Source organism: Lepidochelys kempii, chromosome 10 (assembly GCF_965140285.1).
Source record: "Lepidochelys kempii isolate rLepKem1 chromosome 10, rLepKem1.hap1, whole genome shotgun sequence".
NCBI classification, from domain to species: Eukaryota; Metazoa; Chordata; order Testudines; family Cheloniidae; genus Lepidochelys; species Lepidochelys kempii.
The window spans coordinates 11,201,675-11,220,806 of record NC_136389.1 but is presented as its reverse complement, the minus strand read 5'-3'; the positions used below and the strand labels follow the sequence as shown (position 1 = coordinate 11,220,806).

Below are 19,132 nucleotides of genomic sequence, written 5' to 3'. Positions count from 1 at the left end.
AAAGACAGAATAGCAAATGTTTGAAAGATTTTATATGTTACCTGAACCTCTTGATGTTTTTCTCTGAGACTCTGATAAAGATAATAATAGGATATATCTTGGCTTTGATTAAATCCTTTGTGCAGCTTATTCCAGCTTCCAGTAGACAATGCTTATTCTAAAAACAAAACCATAACAGGGTCATGAGGGAACATCCACAGCACTAATATCTTGTGGTACAGACAGACATATCTCAACAGGGTCAGGTGAATTGCTCTTCATTCATCAGACCTGATGTAAAATCTTTAAATGAAATGTACATTCAGGTCCAAACTCCTCCCATGAATTCAAAACTAGCCAATCAGACAAAAGCTAATTTTAATACTCAGTATGAGAGCTCTCCTTTTGCAAAGATTTAAAAATGAGTGACTCGATCTAAAGATAACAAACAAGCTAAAATACTATAAATAAAAAAATAAAGTCATACATATATTATATATTCACATGCACAGGTGTGGTCTTTGTTCAAAGAGAACATATACTGTAATTTCTTCTGAAAAACAACCAACTACTCACTTTAATCCTCCTTTTTTTCTCCACCGTGTAACAAATACACTGTATTTGAAGCTATCTCTCTGTCTTTGACAATGTTATCTTTATACTGCATATCATTGTCTCTCTCTGTGTCCCAGTCTATCCTTTTCCTTGTCTAGGTCCCTGTCTCTCTCTTTTGCATTTGCACACAGATAAAATGAAAGGGGGACTGACTAGGGAAGAATGGGTAGGAAATGAAAGGGTATTTCACTATGTCAAAGTAGGCCATCACAGAGAGAGAGCGCGAATGTAAAAGGATATGGTTAAGGATCAAAAAGAAAGGAAAAATAACTGCACAAAGCTAAAGCTATTTGGGGAAAGATAAATAGAAATCTGGGAACAGGATGAGAAAGGGAGAAAAAAGAAGTTACTCTGAAAATATAAGCCCTTAATGTGGCAGTTAATTGACCACTTTGTTTATGAAAAGCAACCCGCTCTGTAGACAGACTCACAGACAGCCTAAATACTGGCTACATTCCACTCCCCTCACCTTGGCAGTGACGGCCTCAATATTGGCAGGTACAATGCATTCATAGGTGTTTGGATTCTTCTCTCTGGAAAAGATGACAGTCTCCGTCCTTTGCTTCTTTAGGAACTCTTCCTTTGTTACAATATCTGGAGAGGGAGGGGGATGAAGGCAAGCTTAGTAGGTTCACATAATATGTGCACCTAGGAAACTGTCCAGCAGGAATTCAGACAAGACTCTTTGATGGTACAGTGAAAGAAGACCAAGAGTCTTTCTGAGTGCTGGTCTCATTTCATTCATTTAATTGAACTGAAGCCTTGGCTCAGTACCTCAAATATGGCTTGCCTCAGTGAATTTCTGAGCAATCACCACAACACAATCAAGGCACCAAATGATGACAATATGATGCAGTAAAAACTATACCAACACCTAAGATCCAAGAGCAATTATGTTCCACAGCACCAAATCACAGGGCTGGAATATTACACAGTAGCTGAGACAGCATTTCACACAGTAATATGTTACTATATCACCACATTATTACTGATGTTGCCATGGGGCCAAGGTGTCCAAGTGCCATTGAACTAGGTCTTGGACAACCACATAACAGAAAGATGGTCCCTCTCCCAAAAAGCTTACCCAGCTCTTGTACTCATACTAAATAAACACTGCAAACCAAACTCTATAGCATTGTACAGAGCCTGCGAATCTGAAAATCAATCTGACAGGACAAGGAGTAATGGTCTCAAGTTGCAGTGGGGGAGGTCTAGGTTGGATATTAGGAAAAACTTTTTCACTAGGAGGGTGGTGAAACACTGGAATGCGTTACCTAGGGTGGTGTTGGAATCTCCTTCCTTAGAAGTTTTTAAGATCAGGCTTGACAAAGCCCTGGCTGGGATTATTTAATTGGGGATTGGTCCTGCTTTGAGCAGGGGGTTGGACTAGATGACCTCCTGAGGTCCCTTTCAACCCTGATATTCTATGATTCTATGATTCTGACTAGCAACAGACAATTTCACTGTCCAAGGTGCATGAAATGCAGAATAGTAAACAAACCATACAAATATCAGAGAGTAAATTAGACTCTTAAAAATACTGTATTTATATTAGTCTAAGTTGTTCATAACAACACAGACCAGGGTACTTGGATTTCAGAACAGATGGTTTTTAACCTAAGAGTCTCTCTTCATGAGGTAGTTGTGATGGTCTGGGGAATCTGTTTGTATAGTTTATTATTTTTGTGTGGGATTATGAATTCTTTGTCTGTAACTCTACCAAGCTGCAAACTCCATTTTGAATGTGGGGCCTTGTTACCTTCTCTGTGGCCTCTTTACCTCTGCGTTGGACTGAAATTCGAAAGGGTATTGATACAGAGCTGACAACAGTGGGTCATTAACTCAGATGGTCTTCTATTCAAATATAAACATCCTGGACAATCGACAGGTTCCCAACCAGGAAAACTGGTTTGTCAGGGGAGAGATCACCTGGCAATGAAGTCACCTGATAATGGTCTGGGATCATCAGAACATGCTGGTTGAGGAGTCACCTGACCGAAGAACTGAAAGGCTAGGAAAGGGCTCACAGAGAGACACACAGAAAGTGTGGGCAGGAGAGGGGAAGAGGATGGACTGGCCAGCCAAAGTTGGCATGGGTGAGCCTGGAGAGAAGGCTACATGTTTCTGAACACAAATCATGCACTGCAACGGAAGGATGCTGATGGCCTCAAAGGACTCTGACTCTCTAATGCTCCAGAATGGTGACGAAACTAAGGCAGGGCAATGCACGTAGGGTTTATTATTTGTGTATAGGGATGTATGTCTAATGCTATTAAGAAAGAGCAATAATGTGTTAGAATCCTCTGCGAAGTCTGTATGTGCTATGTGCTACGCCTTACCACATGCCCTCAAGAGGAAACCCAGAAGCCTCAAAACTTCAGGTGGAGTTCTGAAAGAGGGTGTGTTTAAGCTATGGCAGGAGTCTGAGGGTGCGTTTTGATTAGTTGCTGTGGAATTGTTGCAACTTAAGCTGTTGCATCCCTACTGTATTACTCAGAAGCACTTGAGCTTCAGCCCAAGACCCCACCAATGGGCTAGCTAGCCCAAGCCTACAGCACCAATTCAAGCTAGAGATTTATGTGTGTGGATGGGAATTGAGTTAGTGGTCACAGTCAAGTTATAACCCGAGGTAACTGTGCTGTGAAGACATATCCTGACGGCCCAGCACTGGTTCTAGGGACTGGGCTATGCAGTCTAAGCTCTCGAGAGGGGGTGCCAGATTAAGATCTATACGCTGAAGGTGTGTTAGGGACCCTAAATCAGGGTAGTGACTGTACTCTGATCTTCGTCTGCAGGCTTAAAACACAAGGGATTCAGCACTTGGATCCTCATAGCTGTCTGGTGAGTGGAACTCAGGTGGCGCTTAATTGGAGCGGTGACAGTAGTATCCCAGAGCAATCACGTACAGGATACTGCTTTGAATGGTAAACAGTTAACAAGAAAGAGTTTCACTCAAAAACCCAGTCTTTGGAGAAGATCAAATGCAAGATCTTCATGCCCTGGACTGGAAAGAAACCTATAATTGCTTGGAAGGAAGATATTCATCATTATAGCAACAGCTAGACACGAGCTGATCAAAATGTCACATTACCTAGAGTTAAACACATTAGTACTGACAAAGAGCACTCACAACATGCCAGTCCCTGGAGTGTATCATGACAACTATAGAACATACACATGTACAACGTTCACAGACAGCACCTCAGGACCATTTATGATGGATATCTCAGACACATTCAGAATATTCTTACAAACTGTCACATTACAGGATCCAGAGCTACCCTGTGTGGTGACATGGCAGCAGGAGTCCCCCGCAGTTGGCATTTGTATACCTACAGTAAAAAGGCTTGCTAAATTTAGCATGTAAATTTAGCACTGCAATCTTTTACACAATTACCTGGCTTGCACATGTTGAATTCCAAGGCACCTCCAGAATTGAGAAGCTTCTGCACCAAGGTCTTTGCAAGCATAGTGGGAGTGAAGAGGACCGGGCGCCTGCGGTCACAGTGGATTGGTCGCACCAAACTATAGGGGATCAGACTTAGGCTCTTATTGATTTCACTTTCTGAATCCAAATCTGAGTAAAGAGGAGACCGTTTACAATCTAGTTTGTTCTTCACCAGTACTGGGAGAAGGATGTAGAAGAATCACATATGTTAGAGAAGGGAATTGCATGTTTGGTCATTATATCAATCCCTCCACCCAGAGCAGTATTGTCCCCTACAGTATATTCTCCAGTGCAATGTCCAGTCTAGTTGTAAATGACTCAAGCAATAGGCCCCTCGTCATTTTCCTCAGGAGACTATTTCACAGCTAAATAGACCACTCAGTTAGACATTTTTCCTGATTAACAGCTTAAATTTTCCTTTGCTCAACTCTAATTCACTACTTGGAGTTATGCCTCCTTGGAGGAAGAACAGGAGAGAACCTAGGAACAGTTGTCAACAAAATAGGCAGTTTCAGTCCAGCGGACTTGTTTTCAAGGGCTATCTTCCCCCTGCCTCTCCAGAAAAATCCAAGGATTGAGTCACATGCAGAAGAACATAAAAATTAGAGATGGAAAAGGCCTCGGACCTGATTGTGCCCTACCTTCCACCTGTGTAGTCATTTAACCTATGTCAAGTGGGTGTAAAATGTTGTCATGCTGTTATGTCCTTACCTTCCAGTTTATCAGGCAGCAGCTTCATTGCTTCAGAAGAGGTCCGGGCCAGACTGGAGGGATAGCCAGTGACAATGCGGACTCGCTCATTGCTGTTCATACGTTTGTATTTGTTTTCAGACCTGCTAACAAACTGAAAGGCGCAAACAAAGAGGCTTGACCTTCATCCATTCTATGGAATTATATTCTTTATTCTTCCACATATTTGTTTGCTCCATGTCCCCTTCCATTATCTACCAGATTTGAATTACCTCAAAAACAAGGCTACAGGTTCACCAATGCTTCCACAGAGCTGCTGGCTGAATTCCAGGGCTATTTTAAACAACATAGATCTGACCTTCAGCTTTTGTTATTCCCTGTGGGATTTTTTCCCTCTTGTTCTCTCTACTTATGAGTCATGTTCTATTTCTTTCTCAAAACCCTCCGGCATCAACCGAGTTACTACAGCTGGACTTACTGGGGAGTAGCATGCCCACTATGAATGTTAGCACAGCAGTTCCACAGACTCTCCCCATTTCTGTACCCTTAACTTATTGCAACCCCCAACATTTAGCTTGTCAGCACTCGACATTTTTTCCTATAGCAGAATTTAACACCTAACAAAATGCTTCTTTCATCCACCATCCACCCAAATATTCATTCCCCAACCTGGGCATTCTCTAACCTTCCAAACCACGCCCTTAGGGGTTTTTGTTAATAGTGTGCTCTTCAGTCTAGCAGAGAAAGGCATAACATGGTCCAATGGCTGGAAGCTGAAGCTAGATAAACTGAGACTAGAAATAAGGTGCAAATGTTTAAGTGAGAGTAATTAACCACTGGAACAATTTACCAAGGGTCATGGTGGATTCTCCATCACTGACAATTTTAAAATCAAGATTGGATGTTTTTCTAAAAGATCTGCTCTAGGAATTGTCTGGGGGAAGTTCAATGACCTGTTATACAGGAGTTCATACTAGATAATCACAATGGTCTCTTTGGACCTTGGAATCTATGAATCGTACCATTCACCCACCCATTCTCGATCCTCTCCATGATATCTGCCCCTGCAATTAAAAAGCTATTCTCTTCTGGGATTTCATTCTCCTAAGTACCAAGAAAGTTAGTCTGGCCAAGAGAATTTATTGTCATGCTTCAGATGAGGTCCATTTCAGCCCTTCAGGGCAGGGCTGTATGCTATATCCAGATTATATTAATAATGGAGATGAGAGTATTAAAAGCTAAAGGTCCCGCATGACAGGGACAGTTAGAAAGTATAAATCAATCAGATTTCTCATATGTTAAAGCTCTTTGTCACAATCATAAGCACTTATACAATGTCTCCAACATGGGAAGTTAGACTCAGATACTTGAGAATGTCACAAAGAGATGTCTGACTCAAAGCTCCCAGTGAAAAATCATGCTCTGATGTTTTGTAGAGGAGAATTTTAACTTTATTACCTGTAAAATTTGTCCCAAAAGGAAGCTTGCACGGGAGAGGCGAGGGCTGGATTTGGGGTCATTCTGTGGGTCCTCAGGCTGCAGTGTATTCTGATAAGAATTGTACAGGAAAAGATCAATTTCAGTAAATTGCAGCATCCAAAAACAAAACAGGCCTTGAGCAGCTATTTGGCTATTTACAGTTAAGGAGATAGTGACTCATTAGCATTCATATCCATTACAAAGTCAAGGAGTGTTCTGTGCAAACTACAGACCTAGCACTGCCTATGATGAGTAACTCTGCTCCTGTTTCTACTTCACCACATGCCTCTCTTCAGAGGAAGCTCTGTGACTGTGTCTGCACTAGAGATTTGACCAAAGGCCACCTGTGCAGTGACTAGTTTGCTGTGGGATGGCAAGGCTATTTGCATCCAGTAATGCTTTTATGCCAATGATTGCCATCTACCCTGACACTTGATCAGTGGAGACTGGAGGACCTTCTGGTGCTTTGCCTTGTTTGAAGTCTAATCCAAATGGTGATTGTAGCATCTCTGCATTATTAGAAGCATTCTTACGTGTGATCCCAAAGTGTGTTAAAGGAGGGCTAGGTGCACACAAAGTGGCTAATACAGCAGAAAACTAATGTACTAGTGTAGATAATAGGAACTCTTGGGGCTAAAGGAATAGACTCAACCCAGTATCACTGTGAGTAGGGGAAAAGGTCTGAAGACCTGATGCACAGAAGATACAGTAATCCCACTTCTCTGCACGGGATATACTTTTGGAGGAGACAGATTCTTTGGGCCTGGGACAAAGAGAACTCTAGGGGTTAGATGCTTGTTCAAGATAGGAGAGAAGAAATTCTGATTATTAGCTCTAAAGACATAGCTTCTTCCCCAGGTAGGATTGAGGGAAAGACCTTTGGGAGGTTTGAGGTGTGGAAGACTTAAAGAGACTAGAGACCAGGTAGAATGGATATTAAATATGTGGAGACTTCTCCCTGCCAGCATCAGGAGTTAAAATTACACTGGAGCTAGCCTCTGAGCAGGGAACACTGTGGGTAAAAGGAATGGAGACACAAGACAGTTACCCACAGGGGGGACCAAAGGAAGCTTACAGAGAGTGATTCAAAACAGGAATGTAATGTAAACATGAAGTAGTGATCAATAAAGAATGCTGGAACAATTGGTGTGGAAAACCCTGGCTGTGGAGACCTACCCGGAGTGCTCGAAGAGTGTTGGATGAACTTTCCGTCTCATCCCTGCTGCCTCTGTGCATCAACCGCTGTAGCTTCACCAGAAAGAGTTGCTGGGCTCTGCAAGAAACAGTGAACATGTGGATCAAGAAGATGCATTTGAGACCATCTAGAGGAAGAGTGGATGCAATGGTCAGTGTTTGGGAAAAGACTAAAGAGAACAGCAATGAGGAATGGCTGAATCACACAGTAAAGACATGGAACAAAATAGTCAGCAGGACTGTGGTACGGAGCTGAGGAAAAGGGGGTCTCCGTTGTACATCTTCCTATCCTGCTCTCTGAGAAACTCACAGTCTCTTAATAAAATCTGGAAACCCTTATGCTCACCTTTCAACCAAACACCCGTCCTGACCGCCAACTCTGAGAGTTGCACCTCCCCCCATTATAGCAGGTACTGATTTACACAACAGTGCTCATATAGTTGCTGCTCATGGTCATGGTCACTGTCCTATTTCAGCCTGCATTATGCTCACCTGCTGTAGCTGGGGATGGTCCCCATTTCCAGGTTCCTGTCAGTGAAAGGGTCAACTCTGGCACACAGCCACTCACACTTCCCCTGGTACATGGTGTCAAGAATATGCACAATCTCATCACACTTCACTGACAGGGAGCAGCAGTCCAGCTGGCTAGAGATGTTCAGATTCAGGCGGATGTGAAATGAGTCCCCTGATGTGATCAATCCTTCTTCCAGTTCCGTCAGCAGTTTCCTGTAACCTGTAGCAACAAAGGAAGGAGCCAAGCATGGTCAATCTGTGGCCAAGTGCTGCTGTATTCCTAGCTTTCAATGAGTAGGCACCGTTGTGGTAGAAGTTCACCACACTGAAATCCTAGTTTAAATTGATAGGGCACTTCCGAGAGGAAACTCATACTTCTAGAGTGATAGCTGGAATGGTCTGGGAGCAGCTCACGCTGCAGGTACCCCAGCCCATAAGAGAATCCTGTTGTAAGGATACATTTCTGATAGGTTAGATACAAATCATCCACAAAACAGTGAACTTCCCAACAAAGTCACAGGCTGAAAAGCTTAAGCTGCATCCTGCAAATATAACATGAATTCTACCAGGCGGTCTAATGGCAGGCTATTCACTTTATTAGCAGCTGTACCTGGCACTCCCACAATCTGTAACATGCTTTATCAGCAGCCAAGTGGTGCTCAAAAAAGTGTGATATTCTTTTCTACTTAAACATCAAAAGAAAATCAAAGCAATCACTTCCAGCATGATCTGTACAACTGAATTCCCCTGCCCAGGATAAAGAAGGGGCCAACATAGCTACACAAGTAAAAAATGGGTTTTGGAATGTAATTTTTAATCCAAAATACCAAATTATTCCTACAAGCCATGATCATTAAAACCAAACTCCATTCACTATGCCTGCACTTCAGCTGTTAAAGATAAGATAAAACTGCAACAGTAATAAACAAGGTAATCTCCAAAGTGTAACTGTTAAATCAGACTTTAGAGGTGTAAAAGAAAACTTAGCACACCATGTTACATCACAGAAAATAGTATACAAAAATCATCTGGCACATTGTGATTATTGTTTCCAATGACCCACCCACTAAGCTCTGCAGACTCTTGGAATGCCAGATGTATGGGCTATTTCTGCTTTCAGTTACATTGGTGTAAATCTGGAGTAATTCTATAGAAACCAATGGATTTTACCCCAGGTTTACACCAGTACAACTAAAAGCAAAGTTTGGCTCAGTGGATTCTGATTTAGCAGTGGACTTGCCTTAACTAGAATTCTGGCAATCTGTGATGAGCCAAACTTCAGGTCTTACCTTCATGGTTTGGTTTATACTGGAGTGTTACTGATCCACTGCACCTCTGAATTGTCCAGTGAGCTTCTTCCTTTGTGCAGGTATCCAAGGGAACACTCTGATTTTCCCCTTTGATGCAGCCTTCCAGCTAGATGAAAGAGAGACTCTTAGCTGTGAGCTCAGTGTGTGAGCCAACTATGTCACCCATTACATTCTATAGTTCTTTTCTAGATTAAACAACCTGCCTATTTTTGCTAGCAATGAAATTACATTTAAATTATTTGTCTGTAGCTTCTTTTCTCTCCTCTAGAAATTCTAGAAGTTGATGGAACTGTAACTCCATGATAATCCATGTTTCTCCAGTAGGAGTCACTACTGGGAATGGTATAGGGATGATGGCTTTAGGTTAAGCTGGCAGCTATTCCTTTCCCAGCTTCTCCTATCAAGAGCGGCAATAGGGAAGGGTATAGGAATCCTGGTGGTGGGGGGAAGCTCATAGTATGTCCAGTTGCTGCAGGAGTTATAGTAGGGAACGGTGCACAAGCCATGGGGCTGGACAAAACACAGAGCTACCACAATGACAGCTTCTCCAGGCAGAAGTGGCTACTGGGTATAACAGTTTAAAGGATAACAGCTCATAGACTTGTAGACATTAAGGTCAGAAGGGACCATCAGGATCATCTAGTCTGACCTCCTGCACATGGAGTGGTAGATACGCTGGAGGGGAGGGATAGGATACAGAAGGACCTAGACAAATTGGAGGATTGGGCCAAAAGAAATCTGATGAGGTTCAATAAGGATAAGTGCAGGGTCCTGCACTTAGGACGGAAGAATCCAATGCACCGCTACAGACTAGGGGCCGAATGGCTAGGCAGCAGTTCTGCGGAAACGGACCCAGGGGTGACAGTGGACAAGAAGCTGGATATGAGTCAGCAGTGTGCCCTTGTTGCCAAGAAGGCCAATGGCATTTTGGGATGTATAAGTAGGGGCATAGCGAGCAGATCGAGGGACGTGATCGTTCCCCTCTATTCAACATTGGTGAGGCCTCATCTGGAGTACTGTGTCCAGTTTTGGGCCCCACACTACAAGAAGGATGTGGATAAATTGGAGAGAGTCCAGCGAAGGGCAACAAAAATGATTAGGGGACTGGAACACATGAGTTATGAGGAGAGGCTGAGGGAGCTGGGATTGTTTAGTCTGCAGAAGAGAAGAATGAGGGGGGATTTGATAGCTGCTTTCAACTACCTGAAAGGGGGTTCCAAAGAGGATGGCTCTAGACTGTTCTCAATGGTAGCAGATGACAGAACGAGGCGTAATGGTCTCAAGTTGCAGGGGGGGAGGTTTAGATTGGATATTAGGAAAAACTTTTTCACTATGAGGGTGGTGAAACACTGGAATGCGTTACCTAGGGAGGTGGTAGAATCTCCTTTCTTAGAGGTTTTTAAGGTCAGGCTTGACAAAGCCCTGGCTGGGATGATTTAACTGGGAATTGGTCCTGCTTCGAGCAGGGGGTTGGACTAGATGACCTTCTGGGGTCCCTTCCAACCCTGATATTCTATGATTCTATGATTCACATTGCAGGCTGCAGAACCTCACCCACCCACTCCTGAAACAGACCCCTAGCCTCTGGCTGAGTTACTGAAGTCCTCAAATCATGGTTTAAAGACTTCAAGTTACAGAGAATTCATCATTTACACTAGCTGAAACCTGCAAGTGACCTGTGCTCCATGCTGCAGAAGGTGGCAAACCCCGCTCCCCTCCACCACCCCCCCCAGATCTCTGCCAATCTGACCCGGGGGAAATTCCTTCCTGACCCCAAATATAGTGATCACTTAGACCCTGAGCATGTGAGCAAGACCCACCAGGCAGATACCTGGGAAAGAATTCTCTGTAGTAACTCAGAGCCCTCCCCATCTAGTATCCCATCTCCAGCCATTGGGGATTTTTGCTGTTGGCAGTTGCAGATGGGCCACATGCCATTGTAGGCAGTCCCATCATACCATTCCCTCCATAAATTTATCAAGCTCAGTCTTGAAGCCAGTTAGGTTTTTTACCTCCATTGCTTCCCTTGGAAGACTGTTCCACAACTTTACGCCTCTGATGGTTAGAAACTTTTACCTAATTTCAAGCCTAAACTTTTTGATGGCCAGTTTATATCCATTTGTTCTTATGTCCACACTGGCATTTAACTTAAATAACTCCTCTCCTTCCCTGGTATTTATCCCTCTGATGTATTCATAGAGAACAATCAGCCTTTGTTTGGTTTGGCTAAACAAGCCAAGCTCTTTGAGTCTCTTCTCATAAGGTAGATTTTCCATTCCTTGGATCCTCCTAGTAAGCCCTTCTCTGCATCTGTTCCAGTTTGAATTCATCTTTCTTAAACATGGGATATCCAGTGTGACATTCTATACCTTGGGGGAGCGTCCTGTAATTCCCATATTCTTCATTTTTATATCATCATGATCTTACATATAAAGCATGCCTTGTAAGGTATCAGGGGAAAGGTTATGATCTGCTGAAAGTAATTTCTTTATCCATATATGTATATCATTAATGCATATGAAGTTATGAGAATTGTGTTGTATGGTTGTCACTAAAACATGCTGTAAATTGGAGAATCAGCCAGATATTAGCTCCCCAGATGCAACAGCAAGGAAAGTAACCAGTGCCTGGGAGGGGTGTCATACAACCATCAGCAGCCATTGTACAGCAAGGGAGCTACAATTCAATGACTCACCTGCACGAGGCCACACCAGGGGAATTGCTCAACCTTGCCTAGAGACTCAGTAATGCCCACCAGACATGCCTGAATTTGTGTGTTGCCCAGGCACATGGGACTGAGGGTATAAAACAGAACAGAGCAGGCCCATGCTTCGCCTTTCTTCTGCCCCCACCTATGCTGAAAGCAACCAAGACATTCGGAAGAAGACTGAAGACTCCAACAGAGTAGACTGCTCCAGATTTAAGGGACAAATCTGTATATTAAGAACTGCAATATCCAGTGGGGTGAGAAAAACTGCATAGTCTAGTTGGTGCCCAGTCTAATAGGGTTGAGAGTTTAGACTGTGTGCTTATATTTTGTTTCTTTTGGTAACTAACTCTGACTTTTTGCCTATCACTTATAGTCACTTAAAATCTATCTTTTGTAGTCAATCCAATTGTTTATCTTTACCAGTGGGTTTGCCTGAAGTGTGTGGTAAATGTGCTCAGGTTTTATACAAAGGCTGGTGTATATCCACTTTCCATTGATGAAGAGGTGAACCAATTAATGAGTTTGCACTGCTCATCTTGAGCAGCACAAGACGGTATATTCCTGAGGTACAGTGCTGGGAGCTGGGGGGATTTGGCTCTGGTGCCTTTCTCCATGTGATTCATGAGTGGCTCTGGAAGCATTCATGCAATCTAGCTGGGTGTTGGGTCTCCACATGCGGTTGTGCTGAGTGATAGCCCCTGGAGGGATTTGCTGCAGGTCACTAGCAAGGCATTCTGAGAGACAACCCAGGCTGGAGAGAGTTCAGAGGGCACAGTTCAGGCTGCACCCTGGGGATCCCATCACATCCAGAATTGCACACAGTATTCCAGATGAGCTCTCACCAGTGCCTTGTGCAATGGTACTAACACTTCCCTATCTCTACTGGAAGTGCCTCACCTGATGCATCCTAGGACAGCATTTTTCATGGCCGCATCACATTGACAGCTCATAGTCATCCTGTGATCAACCAGTACACCCAGATCTTTCTCCTCCTCTGTCCTTCCAACTGAAAAGTCCCCAACTTACAGCAAAAATTCTTGTTGTTTGTCCCTAAACATGATCTTGCACTATTAAATTGCATCCCATTTCTATTATCCCAGTTTATGAGGTCATCCAGATGAGGCCCAACAAGATCTCCTTGTATGATATTCCGGTCTTCCTCTGTATTGGCTATACCTCCCAAATTGGTATCATCTGCAAATTGTATTAGCACACTCTCACTTGTGTCAAGATCAGTAATAAAACTGTTAAGTAAGATTGGTCCCAAGACCGATCCCGAAGGAACTCCACTAGTAACCTCGATCCAGCCTGGCAGTATGACATGTTGTAGTCTCCCCTTTAACCAGTTCCTTATCCATCTTTCAACTCTCATATTAATCCCCATCTTCTCCAATTTACCTAATAATTTTCCATGTGGAACTGTATCAAATGCTTTATTGAAATCCAGATAGATTAGATCTACTGTATTTCTTTTGTCTAAAAAAATCAGTTATCTTCTCGAAGAAGGAGATCAGGTTGGTCTGGTAAGATCTATCTTTTGTAAAACCATGTTGTATTTTATCCTGATTACCATTCATCTCTATATCCTTAACTACTTTCTCTTTCAAAATTTGTTCCACGACCTTGCATACAATTGAGGTCAAACTAACAGGCCTGTAGTTTCCTGGATTACTTCCCCCCGCTTTTTAAAAAAATATTAGCTATTCCTTTCTACATTGCTGTGTCCATTCTTCCTTGATTTTCCTTCCTCTTATTGTTAAAAGCAGATATGGAGATTACATGAGCATCTGCCAACCATCTCCCCCTGAGTTCCTAATTTAAAGCTCTTTTAATGAGTTGTGACAACCTCCATCCCAGAAATCTATTTCTCTTCCTACTCAGATGGAGTCCAACCCATGAGAACTGTCTTCTGTCCATGAATGCCTCCCAATGGTCAAACATCCCAAAGTCCTTATAGCACCACTGCCTGAGCCATCTGTTGATCATCATAACTTTGTCTCGCCTTCGTTCTCCTCCTCTAGGGACGGGAAGAATCCCTCTGCACATCAAACGAGCCTCCATTTCCTTATATGTTCCAGTGAGAATCTAGCTGTGTCATTTGTTCCAACATGAAGGATAATCAGTGGATTCTTTCCTGCTTCCATTAGGATCCTCTTCGGTCTCAGGTCCACATCCCATATCTTAGCTTCTGGCAGACAGCACACCCTTCTGTTCTCTGGTTCAGCCATAGTGACAAGCCTGTCTGTTCTTCTTAGTAGGGAGTCCCCAGTCATGTAGACCTGCACTTTCCTGGTGATGGTATGTTTTTCCGGCCTTCCTCCTGTTCTTTCTGGCTGCGAGTCCTCTTGTCTTCTATTCTCCCTTACAACCTTCTGCAAGTCATCCTGCATCCTCCTGAGGCTCTGAACTCCGGCTATCTCCATTGACTCTTCCTCTCTTCTTGTAGGACTAGCAACTCTTCTCTTCTTCCTTGCCCTCCCTCCTTCAGTTACAGCCTGCTGTGCCCCTTCTTCATTTTCCAACTTGGCACACCTGTTCCTGAGCTCTATTTCTCCTTCACCAGCTGGTCTTTTCCTCAGCCTGGTTCTTGTAGTCACATGCTTCCACTGACCACTCTCCTCACCCATCAGACTCTGCTCTGAGTCCTTTCAGTCTAGCTTGCATCTGCAAGTCTTGACTTTCCCCTGCAGCCTCCTCTTGCCTTTGCTCCATCATCTTCTTGAATCCCCCTCGAAACTCAACCATAATTTCCACCTGCATCTCCATGCCTCAGATTTTCTCTTCCATCAGCTCTATCAAGTGGAACTTCATACAAACAAAGCTTTTTTCAGGTACCTGCTGTAGGATCATGTACATCCCACAGCTTCCACGTCCGGTCATCTTCATTGTCTCTTCCATGGCTTGGGTCACTACCACTGCTGCCTCTGTACCTGCCATAGCTTTCCTGCCTAAATTCTTGTGAAAGAAAAAACAAAGACCCAAAGAAACACCAGATCAAAATCAGAAGACCACCCATCCCTACCCCCATACTCCCCTTACACACTCCCACTCAAACTCCCCTGTTTATAGCTCTGTTTGCTGCACCTGTGCCGCTGGCTGACTGTTTGGCTGCCCAATCAGGGCTCTGTTTCTCTCACAGCATGCTGCCTCCTACCAGCCTCTACAGACTGAACAAGAGAAAACAAACAAGCAAACACAAGACAGAGGTGACAGGGAAAGCTCACGGCCACTCCCATGCTAGTCTTTTCCAAGGGGTATCACTATAACGAAGGGTGTAAAAGGAGGGGACAGTCACTCCTGTCCCAGCTTCTTCCAGCTGGAGTCATTGTAAGCTGTAATTGTGCAGGTGTCTGGGAAGCCCACAAATACACCCACTTCCAGACTTGCTCAGCAGGATTCCTGATTGGATCTAAAGATGTAGGAATATCGGCTGCAGAGACACTCAAGTTTTGTCATTACTAGAGAATTAAAAGAAGAAAAAAGAAACAAAGGGGATTAGTGCAATGAGCACACGCTGTTCGTTGTTTGTTTAATGCTCACCAGAAGCAGCTGATGTCCCTCCCGGAGGCCTGCTTTCTCTGCTAGGGATCCCAGCTTGACAGAGCTGATGAAGGTTCCTTTGTCATTCCCCCCCAGCAGAGTGATTTCTGAGTTGAGGCTGTCTCCATTCAGTGTGATGCGCTGGATAGTGTGGCAAGAGTTCTTAATGCGACCAACAGATGTCACAGAAGGACGGAAAGGTCTGTGTTCATGAAACAAACAAACAGCTTAGACAATGCAGTTCTCAGCTTCTCTCAACTGGTCTGGGACCAGCAGAGAAATTCTCCACTCAGGATAAATGTGGGGAGGGAACGGGGCATGCAAATGAGCTTTCTACATTTATCAAGCACTAGGATCTAATACCCCCGAGAAATCTGTCCTCTCTGTTACACTACTACATAAGTTGTACTAGAGAGCTGCATCTGGGCACCTCCTAAATGCCAAAACAAAACTGAACAGCTTCAGATATATAATGGCACAGCGTCTAGTAACTAGCAGCAGGGAGACAACAAGGTCACTAGGGTGAAGCTACTTTCTTCAGATCACTTGCCTCCCCTGATTTTTCTGAGATAATCATGACAGTCAATCACAGCCTCAGTTTGCAGGATAAACGGTCCTCACATAACGTGTTGTGTTGCTGCACTGTGACATGAGGAAGCGAACTGCTCATGCAACATTGTGATATCACCATGCCATATGATATCCCAGCCTCTGGTATGAGTGATCTAATATCTTGCATTTAAAGATGGCAACCCTACCCTGGGTAGCCTTTATGTCCCCAGATCAGCCTAGGGCAGATAAACCAGCATCCCCAAAATACCTTTCCAGAGAGAACTTCCTAAAAATGGAGCTGACGTGCTCAAGGTCATAGGCTTCCATGCCTTCAGACTGGTGAGAGGAAGAGGAGGAGTGCACTGAGGGAGCTCCATGAGAGTATCTGTCATGACTGTCATCTGAAAAAGGACACAAAAATCAGAAGGAATTCCCAATGCCATGAGGAAACAGAGACTGGGGAAAGGTGCAGGCGTAGCTGATCCCAGGGCAAGGATTGGGGAGAGACACATTCTTTTGATTCACAGCAGGGAATGGGATCCACCAGCCCTGGAGGCAGGAATGAGAATCCCCCTCATCCAAAGTCTATCTGGTCACTCTCAGCTTCATATTTCTGTCATGCTGTCTATTAAGCCTGGAACAGTCACCTAGTCCTTACCAGCCAAATGCCTTCTCTCTCCTCCAAATCAAATCCCTCCCTAAGACCACTTCTTCAAGCAATCGCTCCCCCCTCCTTCTTATCACTAATCACCATCTTGCCTTTCCTCTTCTGAAGTGCAAACCTGGGCTTTTTCTTGTGCTTTTGTGTCCCATCTTATTTAGACTGTTAGGACAGAGGATGCATTGATATCTGTAAGGCACCTTGTAAATTAGCAGCCCCACACAAATGGTTTTCCATAAATGCTCCAGGGCCACTGGATCAGTGAAAGAATGATGGAATGTAACAATCCCTTTGAGAAATTCTTTATAAACATTAACTAATGGTCCCAACAGCCCAAGAAGAAAAGCATCATTATCCCCACTCTGTGCATGGATAGACTGAAATACAGAGTGGTTCAGGGACATGCCCAAAGATCACACATCCGTTCTGGACCAGAGCCAGCATGAGAACTCAGGAATTCCTGGTTCCCAGTCCCTTGCTTAGTCCACACTACCTCTTCCTCCAACAGCCAGAATCCATTCACCATTCCCTATAGCAACTCCTGCTGGGAAAGGCTGGGCTCAGAGAACTGCTCCACAGCCATTGCCCCTATATCACTTCTCATTGTGACTCCCGCTAAAAGAGGTTTGGACGAAACAAGCTGCAGCTCCCTCTACAGCCAGTGCTCCAACACCATTTTCTAAAATACAAGGTTCAATTGTCATTTGTTTCCTTTTCAGCACTGAATGTCACTTCTGGTCATTACAATCCCTGCATACTGGGGTCTATTCCATATTCCATATGAAAAAAAGAGAGTCTTGTGTGAATTGAGTTGGTCTTAATTGTTACATTTTCCAAAAGGTGTGAGGGTGGGAGTCCTTTATATCCCTGCTGAGGTTCTACCTGTGTTAATGGAGGTCAGTGAACATCAGGCATCCCTCTCCTATCCCAGTTCTGCCTGTGATAATGGAAAGCCAGTGCATTTCACGTATCCGCCTTCCTCCAACCATATGTAACACCGACAGACCCCAGGAGCAAACCTCGGGAGCTAAATTCCACATTTAGCTCTACTACGTGAGCTGAAAGTCACATAGCTGTTAGCTAAGGCTGTAGCAGACTCATTAATCTCTTTCTAAGTGCCATTAGATGGGACAGAAGACCACATCCAGGAGGTATTATACCTTTATGTGATCATAGGGGCTGGTGGATAGTATCTGCATCTGGTGAGTTAAGGAACGATGATCATGGCTCAGAGCTAAGGTTACAAACTGGTATCCTCCCCTCACTTACCATCTAGTTCCAAAGTATCATAGGCAAAGCTGTCATTGTCCTCTTCAGCCAGACTGGAATTAAAAAACAAAGAGAGAGAGAGAGAGAGACTCACTTTTCAAAATTCAGCCGGTATCGGTAGGCTCTGACTGAGGAAGCTCTGTGATGGAAGAAGGTGTTGAAGGTGGCAGGTGAATCAGCAGGACAGCACCAACAGACTAAGCTTTACAGACACATGTGGCATGGGGAAGAAGCAGGAAGGCTGCATAGGAAACATTATCTAGAGAGGCCTGTGGAGGAGAGAGAGGCGCGGGAAGCAGCAGGAAGTTCAGAAGGAAGAAGTGTTAACAGAGAGGTAGTGAAGGTTCTGACAGATGGAAGGAAACTGTGGTCTCTGGTGGCCTGAACTGGTTGATCTGCACTTACTATTTCAGTTCTTCTTTTGAACACTTTGATACAGTGCATGCATAGTACCTGCTTTAGACCACTATGTGCTTTATTCCACACTGGGTCCAAAGTGTAAGGGAAGGGCTTCAAGTAGAGCAATAAAAATGATTTATTTTAGTTATACCTTTGAAGTGTACTTGCAGTATTATAACAGCTGCACGGGTCTTTCTGAGGGACCTTTGACAATGGAATGTCTGGTGAAATCAGAGGAATGTCTAGGTGTACCTGGCTATGTGCAGAACCTCCCACTCCACAACCATCGTCCCAATCCAAATCCCTTTGAAATCGGTAAGATACATCACTTCAATGGAAGTTGGATCAGGCACCATGACAAAATACTAGCCACTTCGGGTCTTGCTGACATCTTTACTAAAAATAAAAATAAGGGGCCAGATTGTGATTCCCTTATAGTTACTGAACAGCACCTTCCTACACAATAGGTGACTTCATAGGGACTTCTTGAGAAAGGAGTAAGATGCTGCTCATCATGAAGAAGATCAGCCAAGATTAAAAACAATGCAATTTCCATTTCTGGTGTTGACTCTGACTTGCAGCCTTACTGCTGGAAAAAACACAGGCCCAGCACCTGGTCGTATCAGTCACTCTGAGACCTGACAAACTGGTACCAGCACTGGGCTATTTAGGGCATTGCATTAGTTGCCTTTTTGGTAATAGGCTTTCCTTATTAGACAGAAGGAAAAGGAGAGGATAGGAAGGTGAAACAAGGTGGGGAAGGAAAAGGACAC

The 19,132-nt window shown here is 43.9% G+C and overlaps 1 protein-coding gene across 3 annotated transcripts in view; it reads right to left on the bottom strand.

Annotated features, from left to right (window-relative positions):
• The window catches only part of CARD11 (caspase recruitment domain family member 11), a 70,893-nt gene that overhangs the window by 4,717 nt on the left and 47,044 nt on the right, over positions 1 to 19,132 (bottom strand). For all 3 annotated transcript variants that reach the window (XM_073361961.2, XM_073361960.2, XM_073361962.2), the window contains exons 13-23: positions 17,961 to 18,013; positions 16,299 to 16,431; positions 15,479 to 15,680; positions 9,208 to 9,334; positions 7,898 to 8,138; positions 7,388 to 7,484; positions 6,191 to 6,280; positions 4,754 to 4,886; positions 3,992 to 4,171; positions 1,064 to 1,188; positions 42 to 157 (exon numbers count right to left, since the gene is read on the bottom strand). In XM_073361961.2, the coding sequence (XP_073218062.1) occupies positions 42 to 157; positions 1,064 to 1,188; positions 3,992 to 4,171; positions 4,754 to 4,886; positions 6,191 to 6,280; positions 7,388 to 7,484; positions 7,898 to 8,138; positions 9,208 to 9,334; positions 15,479 to 15,680; positions 16,299 to 16,431; positions 17,961 to 18,013 (1,497 nt within the window). The remainder of the gene's footprint in view (positions 1 to 41; positions 158 to 1,063; positions 1,189 to 3,991; positions 4,172 to 4,753; positions 4,887 to 6,190; positions 6,281 to 7,387; positions 7,485 to 7,897; positions 8,139 to 9,207; positions 9,335 to 15,478; positions 15,681 to 16,298; positions 16,432 to 17,960; positions 18,014 to 19,132) is intronic.